At 59.5% G+C, this 13,562-nt stretch overlaps 1 protein-coding gene across 1 annotated transcript; it reads right to left on the bottom strand.

The window, feature by feature from the left end:
- Positions 1-158: 158 nt before the first annotated feature.
- On the bottom strand, positions 159-8,311 carry UBALD1 (UBA like domain containing 1). Its single transcript, XM_065684077.1, has 3 exons — positions 8,035-8,311; positions 2,338-2,397; positions 159-1,294 (listed from the first exon to the last, which is right to left on the bottom strand). The coding sequence occupies exons 1-3, from the start codon at positions 8,140-8,142 to the stop codon at positions 974-976; spliced, it is 489 nt and encodes a 162-aa protein (XP_065540149.1). The 5' UTR covers positions 8,143-8,311; the 3' UTR covers positions 159-973.
- Positions 8,312-13,562: the final 5,251 nt, after the last annotated feature.

The following is a 13,562-nucleotide window of genomic DNA, read 5'->3' as shown; positions in this document are numbered from 1 at the left end:
CTGTGTGGAGCAGCACACAGAGAGCACAATGCAACCAGCCCCAGCTCAGAGGCACAGCACACACAGAGCCACTCAGAGAAGAGATCCTGAAACATTCTGAGCCCAGGCTAGCCTTCCCTGCATCCCACTGCTGCTGCAAACGAAGCAAGGACACAGGGTTCAAAGCAGAAGAGCGTGTATTGCAAGCGGCTGCGGCGTGTCCAGAAGGACTTCCAGCCACTGGGAGAAAAGAACAGAGGGGTTAAAAATGATCCCAGTCTCTAGGGTTACACTGTGTCATGCAAACAGCCCCGGGCAAACCCCATTCCAGTAGGGCAGGGGAGGATGTGCTGGCCCAGCTGGGCCACCATGGGTCGCCCCCTGCTCCCCATTGTCCGGGCTGGATGAGGGGCCAGACGCCTCCCCGGGAATTGGTGTCCTCCAGCCCTGCTCACCAGCGAGCATGGCACATGCGAGGCAAAGGCTGCAGCCAAGCAGGAGCAGCCCTTGCTCTCTCCAGCCCTTACAAAAAAACAAGTTGTGTGGGGTGTCTGTGTCTGCCCTCCACCCGATCAAGTGGGGCCAAGGGATGGGGGGAAATACTCAGGCACAACCCACTCTGCCCAGTGAGGTGGCCCAGGGGACTATGAAGAAGGGACCCCCTCTGTAAACGTCACTCGCATGCAAACTCCGGTGTCCCAAAAGAGGAGGGGGCACTCCCTCCCCCGAGCCCACAGCAGCAGCGGGGTCCCAGGTAGAAGGCAGCACCAGTCCCATGTCCCACGCAGCCTCCTGCTGTCTCTGGGGAGCTCTGTTCAGCTCGAGGACAAGTAAAAACTACTTCAAACCAAACCCATGCAAGGCAGCTATTTGCTCATGTGTCTCTGTGGCTGCCAGACGCCTGGCAGCAGAGTTCCTCTCCTCTTCGGGGAGGGGGGGAAAAATAGATATTTATATGCAGGGGTCCCCGCCGCGTTCACTCTCCGCCGCGGCCTCATCTCTCTGCTTCCATGGTCACGTTGGCCTTCTGTTCTGCTGTGGCTTGCTGCGAGACGGCGGCTGGCCAGCCCGAGGGCTGTGCTGCGGCGGCCGGAGTCCACATGCTCTGCTGCTGGCTAGGGGGGGAAGCCGTGGGCCAGGCAGGGTTGAAGGCCCCGTGCTGGGGCAGTGGTGGGGCTGGGGGTGGTGGGGAGGTTGCCATGGAGGCCACGGGGCTACTGCTGTTGAAGCTCTCGGAGGCCTTGAGGCAGGAGAACATGGTGAGGGCATCGGGGAAGTTGGGCGGCGTAGCCGGCGTGTTGGCAGGAGTGCACATCTGCGGGAAGGAGACACAGCATCAGGCATGAGGGAGTCCCCAACATTGCCTCCCATAAGGGCCCAGCACAAGACCCCTCTGCCCCCACTGCTGTGGCTCAGAGAGCCCCTGGACCCGTGCTCTGCTGACAACATTGCTCACAAGCAGCAGTTATTAATGCTGTGGTGAGAGCTCCTGTCAAAAGGGCACAGATGGGAGCTGCATGCCCCCCTCCTGCACCGAAACAGGGACCCCTCAACTCCACAACTCGCTGGTGCTACCCTGGACCTGCAGCTTTCTGGCTCAGCTCCCACCTCACGGGAGACTGGGCACACTCAGGGCCACCAGACACTTGCTCTGCACGCTTACTGCACGCTCCATATCCCAAATTCTCCTGAAGAGTTAAATGAGACCATGGCAGCCAGCAAATCCCTAAAACATATCTGCCCAAGCAGATTATGGGCTGCCATGTCCTGAGAGTTAAGGGACCAAGTATGGGATTAGTTGGGTGAGAGCGGAGGCAGGCAGCACGCACGTGCATGCACGCTCTCTTGTGTTTACACACATCCACACACACTGCACACACTGTGCTGGAGGCCTGCTCCAGCTCAGTCGCTCCAGCGAGCACAAGAGGACTCAGGAGCATCTGGGCTGCAGAGTGGGAAGCATGCATGTATCTGCATGTGTGTTTACACACCTTACAGGGAGGCAGTGCTCCAGGCTCCCCTGGGCTCTCTCTGCTACTACTGGCTGGTCTGGACCATTGGCCATGCCCAAAGCACCCTCCATGAGACATCCCTCCCAGAGGAGCAGCCCCAACCTCTCTGCAGGTGTGAGCGCAGCCCCAACCATGCTGTCCCACTGTGTAGGACAGGCTATGCCACCCCTATTCGCTCTCCAGGAAAACCTTCCTTGGCAGGCAGCTCTGGCAGTGCCTGGCCAGACCTCCCTGCCTGCTCTACTGGGCCTGTGAAGCAGTGAGCTGGGCATCAGCAACAGCCAGAAGCACCCGCCAGCTGGTGCTGTGCCTTGGGCGAGTGCTGCAGAGGTGGGAAAGCACTTACCATCTGATGGTGGTGGCTGTAGGGGATGTTCGTTTCTTGGAAAAAAGCACTGAGAGCAGTCTGAAAAACAAAAAAGAAGAAAAAGAAGATGGTGTTACCACCAGCACACAAACTGGGCACCCACCTCATCCCTGTGCACAACAGCAGGGCTTTGCAACACCCCAAAGATGATCCAAAACAGGCTCTGGGGGCTGGACCATGCCTGCAGCCCCCATGCCTGCATGGGAAAGTGCTGCACAGAGCTGCTCCCGCATCCCTAAGCAGGGACCTGCGCCTGCTGTGTGCCTGCACTGTGGTGAACAGCAGTCACACCTATTTGGGATCACTGCATCATTCCTTAGAAGCAGCCACTGCTGGAGTGGACCCCAAAAGGCATTTCACAGCTCACAACGATGCTGTGCAACCACTGCGTGCAGGGAGAGGAGGGAAATGAAATCCAAACCCAGTAGGAACCAGTTACATGTACGTCCTTAACAGGACAAGAGCACAGTCATAATATTGACACTGGGAAATCCCCACGGCTGGAGCTGCAACAGATAGCCCACCCCATACACCAGAGCATTTCCAAACCAGCTGCAGGCAGGGTATGGTTAGGACTGACATCACTTCAGTTAGCTTCCAGTTAAGACCAGTAATAACCTGGTAAATATGTCACATGCCACAGGCATGTGAGAGGACAAGCAGGGAGGGAACACTGGGAATACAAGCTGCCCGGGAGGGCAAACACCCAGCCCAGGCCTGGGAGGAGCAGAGGCAGACGGTGTTTTGGGGGCACAGGATACTGGGCTGACACAGGATGGGTGAAAGTGAAGCTAACTCCTGTTCAGACTTTAACTCAGAGGTAGAAAACAATGGTTTTATTTGGTTGTAGATCAGAGTTGAGAAAAATGTTACGAGAAGTGGTTTGGACTTGCTTCTGGCTGGAGGAAAAGCCCCATTCAACCTTCCCCTTGCACCCTGCAAGGCATAGAGCTGCAGCCAGGCACTGCCACACCACCCAAGACTTTGCTCCCTTCCTGCAAGCTGGTGCCTGGGGTTACCAAGCTGCTAACAAGTAAAACACAGAAAAACCTAGAAAAAGCAGAGGCAGGTTGTACCAAACACTGCAAAACTGCAGCAGCCACAGTCCTGCTATCACACACACTCCTGTGTCACACACAGGGATGGGATGAATGACAGCAAGGCAGACCAGCTTGCTGATCCGATGGAAAACTTCTGCCCCAAACACCCAGGCTGGCAGTTCCTGGGAAGGTGAAGGGGCTGTGCCTGCACCACTGGGGATGTGAAGAGCTGGCACTGGCCATTGGAAAAGGTGTTTACGGTTTCCTGGCTGAACAGTGTTGAACCATCAGCCAGACCAGGTGGCAGCCAGGAGCAGTATCTGCAAACAACAATCCAGACCTGGGTGGAAAAGCAATTGCTGCTGTAGAGACAGGCAGCTCTCTAACCTCGGAGAGAGTGTACAACAGCTGGGCTGAGGAAGCTCTCCTTGCAAAAGCTGTGCTTCTCTGTCTGCATTGAATAACACAGTACCCGAACCTTGCACCCAGCCAAGCTATGACTGGAGAGCCCTCAGCACCCTCAGGCAACGCTCACCAGGTTTCAGCAGCAGCCATAAGCAGGAATGGGATCTGTGGCCCTGGAGACCAGCTCTTTGAACATGCACATGTCTAAGAATCAAGATAATGTCTAATGAGACATGGACATTTCTGAGGCAGCAATACTCCCCCACTGTTACCCTTCGTCCTGGGTGAGGTCTGATGTGAACACCAACAGCCCTGTCACTCAGACAATAAAGGATTGTGATAAGAAAGGGGGGTAACAGTAAACACGAAGCACAGACAGAGGTGTGGGCACAGCCAGATACTATAAGCTGATTAAATCTGCTCTGTGCTCCTGTTTTCCAAGTGGCCTCATATCTGGGATTGTGCCATGAGCAGACAGGGACAGAGAAGGTCCCCACTGATCACCTGAGCTGCCCACCAATCCCTGCTGATGCTGGGACGAAAGCTGTGACCTGTATGGAGGAAGCACTCCCCCATCACAGGCCCCTCTGCCTAAAACAGTGTCTCCTCCCCTCCATCTGCCCCTTTCCAAGCATGGCAGAAGCAAACCCTCTGCCCACTGCCCACGGGAAAAGCTGCCACCTCCCCAGGGACCCGGGACCTGCAGCAGTCCCACCCCAAGCAGGAGAGAGGCCCCTCAGTGGCAAAGGGTGCCAGGGACACACATGTCCCCAGAGTTGCTGATGCTTCTTGGCCTCCAGCCAGCATCACAAGTGCTAGGGTAACTGGTGCCACAGCAAAGCCAATTAATGCTCCTCTGCTCGAGAAAGAGCCCGAGACACTCCTCAGCTCTGACCCTGCACCAAAGAACCCATTCAGCCATGTCACCCTGAGTGTGAGAGGGGCATGTGCACCCACTCCCTGGCCACACTCTGCAGGGGAGCAGGCCACTGGCCTCAGGATACAAACCAAGAGCTCTGCCTGAGGCAGATCACAGAGACCCTGTAGGGTGCCAAGAGGCACGTGTGGTGACCCCGTGTCACCGGATGGCTGCAGGGGCTGGGCGGGAGATCAGTGCAAGGAGACGTGGGTGCTGTGGAGAACAAGCTCAGCCTGGAGGAGCAGGACACCAGCCCTCTGCAGCCACTCAGATGGGGTGCCGGGTGCTGTTTGATCCTCTGCCCAAGCTGCACTTGAGCCTACTCCATCTCGACTGCATGTGTGAGCTGCAGCCACTGCCAGCAAAGGGGATCAGGCAGAAGAGAGCCCATGGTGCCAGAGCAGCCCTGGGGACACCCTGCCCTTCAAACACAAAGGAAAGCAAAAGGAAAGCAGCTCAATGAAACACAAACACATCAGAAGAGGAAGTGGAAATCCAACCACGGACACAGCAAGCAGAGCCAGGCACCTGCTCCTCCTCTTCTTCCACACACACAATCTCACTATACTGAACAGAGACACTTAGCACCAGGAAAAAGGAAGGAATGGGTGTTTTTTCTCTTATCCTTCCCAAGCAGCCCCAGCAGCAATCAGTATACAACAAAGCCAAATAATACTCTTCTACCTGAGAAGAAGCCCAATGCACCACAATGCAAACTCTAAAATGTCTCCCTGGTAACCCACTGGGTTTCAGGTACCTCCCGTGTTCCCTGGCTTCTTCCAAAAAGCCAGCACCTGCGGCCCCTGGGGCCGAGTGCCAGCCTTCACCCAGAGACACTCCAAGTTGCTTTCTTTGGCCTGTAAACCTGTCCCTGCCATCAGCCATGGCACTACTCCAGTGGCTGGAAGGCTGGGATGGCCATTCCTGCTGGCACCCACCGCTGCTGTCCCTGGAAGCACGGCAGAACTCCTGGCGCTGCAAGGGAAAGCCTGCCCTGGGTCCCTATGAACCAGGAGTCGTGGCAAGTGTAACAGGTAATCCACACACTACCCAGGTTCCCCAGGGACAGAGCGGATGCAAAATGAGCAGCTTTCTTGTTGAGCCCCAGAGCATGGTACAGGCTCTGATCAGTTCACACTGCACCGAAGGCAGCTGCATCCCAGTTTCCTGATCTCCTGCCCTGCTTGAGGTCCCGGATCACATGTCTTCCTTCCAGACAAACTCCAGGTCTGCCAGGCGCAGCAGGACACCATGCACAGCAAACCCTCTGCAGCCCCCACTTGTCACAACAGCCCCAAAGCACCAGAAGCCCAGGAAAGTGGTCCCAAAACATCAGGATCCCACCAGCCTGAAGTGTTCCACAGTGGCCTCCGTCTTGCTCCTGCTGGTGACCCAGCACCTTGTGACATATCACAGGCAGCGAGCAGGGCACGTGCTCAGGTTGGAAAGGTCCTGGGCAGGACAGAGGGACACCAGGAGTGCCCCAGCCAGGATGGATGCACGTTGCTGGGAGAACCCAACTCCTGCTGTTTCGGCACCGGGCTATCTAGCTTGCCTCAGCTCCACTGTGCAGATCACCTCACGCCATGGTGGTCTTACAGACAGGAGCAACATCCTCAGGGTGCAAATGGGCTGCTCCAACTGACACTGCGCCCCCGGAGCAGCGCTGTCTATGTGAGGAGACTGCTAATTTACACTGCCTTCACTCAGAGTGAACTGGCCTGACCGCCAGTTTACACTCGCTGCAGACGCAGGCCAGCAGCATATGGGTACTACGGAGAAAAACAAAAGCCTTGGAGTATCCCAAACAGGAGGTGGGAGCAGGCTGGAGTCGGGAGACACCACCTCCCCAGCGCAGCTCCCCGAAGAAGGCATGCCCAGCGGCCATTTTGCAGAGGGAATTATCTGACCGTTGCACCAAAAGTGAGTGGGAACATGGTAACTGCTCACTGCAGCGTTTGTTTACAGCCCAGCTTCCTCTGAGTCATGTGAGTGCCAGGCCGGCAGGAGACGGCCGTTTGCACTTGTGCAACTCGCCAAACGGTGGCAAAGTTCTGCAGAGCCTTTGGGGAGAAAAGCTGCAACTTTTGTCAGCCGTTTCCCAGCGCTTCTGCGACACGCGCGGCCGTGGTGGAAGCGGATTCCGCCCGTCCCAGAGGGCCACTGTCAAGCTGTATTAGTAAACAAAACCCCGAGCACGTTACGCATGCAACACATCCACCGCCAATAGTGCTCCCGGCAGCGGGCCGCGGTAGTAAACGGGCACGACAGAGGGGAACACCAGCTCGGCGCTCCCTCTCGCTTCTGGCCACGCACGGCTTGGCTTTGAATGCCTCCTAGCCTCTCATTTAGCATCTGGGAATGCTGTGAGCGCACGCAGACCGCACGGCGCTGAACTGTCTCCACGCCTGATCCATCCGACACAACGCGCTGCAGAACAAGCCTCCGAGGGAGGCCCTGCCAGCAGAGCTCGCACCCACCCCGGGTGCTGCGGAAGGGGTGCCCCAGCCACAGGGACAGACACAAACTGAACCTCCCGATCTCCACACCGACTCAGACCTCCTTCTGCATAGCAAAACATGCATGACAAAGGTGCCGTTAGCATCATATCCACCAGCTCCAGACTAGAGAGCTGCTGGGGCTGCACGGGGGAAACCCAATCCTATTTCGAAGGAGCTCTGCTTGCTAAGGCCGCGGTGCCGCCTGCACTCCAGCTAGGGCCTCTCTGGAGGCACAGAGCACCCGGACAGGCAGCGCCGCGTCCAACCCTGTCAATACCCCGGAGTATCCTGCCTGCAAGCAAGAGGAAAAGGCGTCTGGAGCCAGGGAGGCTTTGACCTACAAAGTCTCCTCTCCCACGGCTCCCGAGGACTGGCTCCCAGGGCAGGGACGTGGGAACGGCTGGGGCCGGGATCTCCGGCGCACGGACCCACACGGGAGGCCCGGAGGAAGGGGCCACGGCCACGCTGGGCACCCCCGGGCCCCCCCCCGCCCCGCACCCACCCGCGCACCGCCTCTCCCCGCCCCCCGCGCGGGGCCCACGCGCGCTCGGCGCGCCCCACGCGCACGCAACGCGGCGCGCGCGCAAAACCCCCGCCCCACACGTCCCCGTGTCGTGTCCACCCCCCCTCCCGCGGGCCCACACCACGTGCCGGCCGCCGCGCTGGGAGCGGCACTGGGGAGCAGGCACACACACACGGGCACAGGCAACGGCGCCGCCCCCGCTCACCGCGCTGCACGAACACACCCGCTCGGCCCCGAGCGCTCGGCGGGGGCCGGGTCCCGGTCCCGGTCCCGGGGCGGCGGCCTCACCTCGAACTGCCAGTGGGCCGCCTGCAGCAGCTGCTTGGCCTGGTCGGCGGCACAGCCGGCCGCCAGCACGAACTGGTTGATCATCACCTGGTGCTTGAGCTCATCCATGGCCCCGGCCCCCAGCCGCCCTCCGCCGCCGCGCCCAGCCCGCCGCAGCGCCCTCGGCTCTCACGGCGCCGCCACCATGGCGGAGCCGGCGCGGCTCACGCCAATGTTTACTGGGCACTGACTCACGGCGCCCGGCGAGCCCCGCCGTCGGCCGCCAGGGGCGGGGCGGGGACGGGCGGGGCGTGGGGCGCCGCTGGGAGTTGTAGTTCCCCTCCGCCCCCTCTCCCCACCGCCTTCCCTCCTCCCGGACTACAACTCCCAGCAGCCCCCGCAGTGTTTGCGGAGCGGGCTCCGGGCGCAGGAGCGCTTTGAGTGACTCTCCACGCCGACCAACCGTCACCCGCGGCTTGCTGGTTCCTGACCGTATATGGTCAACAACGCCGCTGTCACCAATGAGAGGGCAGCAGGGGCGGGCCGCGGCCGGGGCGGGGAGGGTCACGTGGGAGGGCGGGTGGGGGGGCTGCGGGCGGTGTTTACAGTCGGCCGCGTGCGGTTTCCTGTTGACGTGCGGGGAGCGGGTGCGGCGCGCTGAGGGGGGGAGGGGCGGTAACGTTTAACCGAGCGGGGCCGGTGTCTGTGCCTCCTGCCGCCCCTGCTGTGCGCCCCTCTCTGAGGCCTGGCCGGGCCCGTCGCGGCTGCCTCAGGCCTGAGCTGCCGCCCCCTCACAACCCCGAGGCCTGGGGTGAAGGGCGGGGGATGGCCCCTTGGCCCCGGGCTCTCCAGCAGCGGTAATAAATGGCGGGGGTTGTGCGGCCCTCTCCGCAGGGCTGCTCCGGTGCGATCCCCGCTGCCGCAGCACGTCCCTGACAGGCTGCCGAGGTGTAAGAGGAGAGTTGGCAGTGGGGAAAGGTTCTGGAAGGTGCTGGGGGGCTCCTGGCAGCATGAAAGGATCCTTTGCGAGCGGGGCATTGCCATGGCAGGTGGACGCAGGCGCTGCAGCGCCGGGAGCGGGACAATGGTGTTGCTAAGTACCAGGAAACGATAAGCAGGCAGGGACATGCGGTTGAGTGGCCGGGGGGGGGGGGAAGGGGGGTGAAATGAAGGGAACCGCAGGGCTTATGAAGGCCTCCAGCCTCCTCCAGTTTTCCTGAGGGATTCTGGGCTCTTCCTGCAGGCTGTGTGGGGGCTTGGCCTCACTGCGAGGGTTTTATTCACTGACAAACTGATCCTGGTCAGTGTTTTCGCATGCGGCTGCAGATATTTGTGAGCCATGAGGATTAATGGCTGAAGCTCAGGCAAGTCACACGTTTGACCTGAGGGGTTTGCAACCTCTGCTGCTGGGACACAGATTGCCCTGGTGTTGTCTAACTGACTGCCTGGTACACCTGCTTCAGGAGCCATGGAAGGTACTCCAGGCCTTGGAGGATGCCAGGACCAAGAGGCTTTCCTTCTTCACTGCTCAAAGTGAGAGTGCAGCTGTAGGGTCATGACAGTGGGACACATCAAGAGGTGACCAGTCTATTTACAAGGTCAGGACAACTGCAAGAGGAGATTTGTAGCAAGCAAGGTGTGAATAGAGCTGAAAACCCCCAAATCTGAAAGATTATTTCAGTCAGAAATAACCAAGCATTTTTAGAAACCATGCAGTTGGAAGGGAGAAGGACTGGCCCAGGCCCAGCAGGGCTTTTGAGGAGGGGTGCAAGCCCTTTGGAGCAGCGCAGTATTTAGGGAGGCAAAGTTCATGTGCTTGCCACTCCTTCTGGTGAGGAATAACTGCGTGTAGTCTCCAGGAGACCTGAACCTTGTTGTTCTACATGTATCCAACAAACAGAGTGAGTGGCAGCACTGGGGAGGGGACAAGTGAGACAAAGCAACTTGCTTCACTGGGTAATAAACCCCTGAGCAGCTGGACTTTGGATGAGCTGCTCCGGTGAGTGGCAGGTTTGCAGGCAAACACACTGCCTTGTTTACACAGGCATGCTCGGAGCTGCCTCCCCAGCAGCCAAGTCCAAGGAGGCTCCTGAAGAGCAGGTGGTGGTAGACGAGAAACTTGTGTAGGAGTGGGAGGGTGGGTGTCCCTCCAGCCTGTGTCTAGTCACCAGGCTGGAGCCCTGTGGAGTCATGCTCCCCAGGGTTACGCTCTGGTAACTGAAATCTGGCTTCAGAATTGGTTTCTTGTCCAGGAAGGAGCAATGTTGTGGATGCCAGCTGGGTCTGGGACGTAGGGACGTGGCCCTTGATGGCAGGTGTGCAAATGGAGCAGCAGGGAACCTTGGGAGCTGGCAGAGGAGGTGTGCTCGCAGCTGAAGGATTCCTCACCTGTCCTCCTGCTTTTCTCCAGGTCATACTGAAGAATGTTTCCAGCCTCACCTTTCCTTTGATGGATTTTACCCAGAAGTAAACAGGGCTGAGCTGGAGGGAAATGCAGGAGCTGAGGCCTCCTCACCAGCCCTGGGGCTCTGCAAAGTCCTGGGGGCAGGAGCCCTGGCCTGGTTTTGCTCTGCTCCTCCCCAACTTGACCACTTTCACTCCACACAGCAATGGTACCCAGGGTCTCAGGCACCCTTCTTTCTCAAGAGCATGTTTTCATCCCATTGGGCTGTCAGGGCCTCCCACCTTCATGCCTTACTCCCTTTCCATGTTCAGCATGGTGCAGGCAGGGCCCAGGGCTGGCAGCACCACGCTGGGGGGAAATAGGGTCTCAGGGAGCCTGGAGGTGCAGGGGTGAAGGTGCATAACCCACCCCAGGTGCCACCACCAGGGTTTATGGGGCTGTCACTATCACAGTGCTGAGGCTGGGGGGCTGCTGCTCCTCCAGCCCATGGGACCCATCTGTGGCACTGCTGGTTCTCCCCATGTGGGCTGGCAGGACAGCCCAGCTCCCTGCCCTGAGTAACCCACTCTGCTTGCCCTGTGCTGCTGAGGAGGGACCCGGAGGGGGCGAGTGGTGCAATATCCTGCCTTTGTGTGTGCCAGCACCGCGTCCCCCAGGCTGGGCGTGGGTGAGGGAGCTACTGTTCTCTGGAGGTGCTGCCCTTCAGCTCCACCACGCACTGGGCCCTGGGGTTTGGAGCGGAAGGGCTGAGCCAAACGCTGGCATGCTGCTGCTATTGTAGTTGCCTCTCACATACGTCTCACCGAGTGGGGCCCGCAGGGAGATGTTCTGCAGCAAAGGCTCCGGCCCTCCCAGATGACAATAACCCCCTCGGGGGCCCGGCTGCTTCCTCTGGGCTCCGGAGAGCTGCGTGGCCCGGGAGGGACCATCCCGCTGGTGGAGGTTCTGCACGAACAAAACCCTCCAGCCTCTACCCCAAGCCCCGGTAGTGCCAACACCCTGCTGCTTGCTGGGACACCAGCTCTCCTGGCTTCCCCGCTTAACCCATGTGGTGCCACGCTCCTGGTGAGCAGCACCAGCAGCTGTGGAAGGAAAGTGGCTGCTTCTGACCCAAAAAAGCTCGGGACAGTTCTGGGGCAGTCACCTCCAGCTGCCTCCTTGGGCTGGGCAGAACAGGATGCTCTTGGTGCTCAGGATGCAGGAGGGAGGGGAGAGGGACCCTCATTTTCTCTCCCTGTGTGATTTCCCCTCCTTGCCCTGCTGCCTGGTGCAAACATGGCTTTGTTTTGCCCCTGTGCTCCCCCCAAAACTGGTTCCCAGCACAGCATGGGGGGACAGAGTTGCTGAGCCTTGCTGTGCCTGGTGTGCTCTGGAACCGAGCCCCGCATCGGCTGCTGGTGTTTGGGAAGAGATGGGCGGGGGGGGCGGGTTATGGGTTCATCATGCTCAGCTCGGGGCTGCTGATGGCACATGAGCTGTCCACATTGTCCTGCTGCTGCCCATGCTTGTTCCTAGCACCCTGGAGGATCCCCAACCTGCCTGCGCAGGCCAGGACCAGCTCCGGAGCAGCACACGTGGCTTTGCTGGTCAGCAGACTCCATCCCTCTCTCTCTGTGCAGTTTCTGTCACGAGGAACTCTTGCACAGAGAGGCTGGTTGAACAAGAGGCACCATCCCCCCAGGTCCCAGCAGGATCCCAGGCACACACTGGGCAGCACTCAGGCCCTGCCAGCAGAGCCCAGGTCTCGCCTCTGCTGGGTGCAGGTACCTGACTCTCCTGGTCTGCTGGCAGGATGTGGCTGCTGCTCTAGGTCCCAGGCTTTCCCCTGTCCTTCTCAGCCCTGCTGCACCACAGGATGCAGCAGAGCAAGGTCAGTCCTCACCCGAGCACCTGTTCCCCCCTGTATGGCCCTGTTGGTGCAGAGCTGCAGTGGCCAGAACTGCAGGGGCAATAACTACCCAGAAGCACATTTCCCTTCAGGTTTATTTGCTTATTCCCACCTGGTGTGTTTCGGTTTGTGTTTACAGACAGCAAATGCCACACACTGACGCTTTGTTTGCTATCACAAATCTTTCCATGCCATGGGGTTGGCTCTCACAGTGTCATGTCTTCCTGCACCCCAGCCCTCTTCCCTGCCCATCCCTTGCTTTCAAAGCCAACTGAAGAGATTCTGCATGTGCCTCCTTAGCTCCTTTGTGTCTCCCAAGGATCCCCAAATCCACTGCTGGGAATTGGGTCCCATGTTCCTCTGCAGCGTGGGCCTGTCTGCAGTGCATGTGCAGGGAGGTGCCTCTTGGCAAGCTGAGCCTGGGCAGCTTTTCCTGCACCTTTACAAGAGCTTGGGGACTAGAAGGGACAGAGCTCAGTGCTGGGACATTGTCAGGAGCTCTTCTGTGCCTCTTCCTCCACACCACCATCCTGTCTGTTGTTGTGCATGTGAGACCGCCTTCAGTTATTCCCCACTCTCCTGTGCTCTCACATATGAACCACAGACACCTCTGTTCACTTTCCTGCAGGGATTATCTGCAACAAGAGGAACCAGGAGAGGTTTCCCCATGTGAACATCCTATGGTCCTGTGGCTGGGGAGGTGTCTGTTGTCTGCTTCGCCTGCTGGCAGCGACCCTCAGCCAGGAGCAGTTACCAGCTCTCAGGACTGGCCCAGCTGCTGATGCCCAACTCCTGGGAGGTGCATGGCTACCCCAGCTGGCCTGTGCAGTCAGTCTGCAGCTCCCTGCACACCCCGTCCCAGCACGGACTTGGGGGATGCACCACGTCCTGGTCCCCATCAGGCAGTGGGAAAGGAGGCTGGTGTGGGTGGTTGTGCTGCTGCGTGAAGCTCTTCTGCCAGACAGCTACCAGCGGGTTCATCATTGCCTGCGCTGTGCAACACAGCCTCCCGCGGCTGGGCACCCTCAGCGCGATTGCTTATCCTTGCTTTGCCTTTGCACCTGTTGCAAGCTGCGGCCGTGTGCGGGGGCTGTTCCCGGGCGTCCCGGTGCAGGCGGTGCCCCTGCGCATCCTGCGCGGAATGTCCTTGGGCATCCCCCGTACTGCTCCGCAGCTCCGGACCGGGCCCCTCGTGACAGCGCCCTCTGCCGGCAGCGCGCAAGCTGCGCCCCGGTGGAGGCCTCCGCCATCCCTCGC

This window comes from Lathamus discolor, chromosome 6, assembly GCF_037157495.1.
Source record: "Lathamus discolor isolate bLatDis1 chromosome 6, bLatDis1.hap1, whole genome shotgun sequence".
In the NCBI taxonomy this organism is placed as follows: domain Eukaryota; kingdom Metazoa; phylum Chordata; class Aves; order Psittaciformes; family Psittacidae; genus Lathamus; species Lathamus discolor.
Note: the sequence above shows the minus strand (reverse complement) of the source record. Positions and strands in the feature narration are given on the sequence as shown.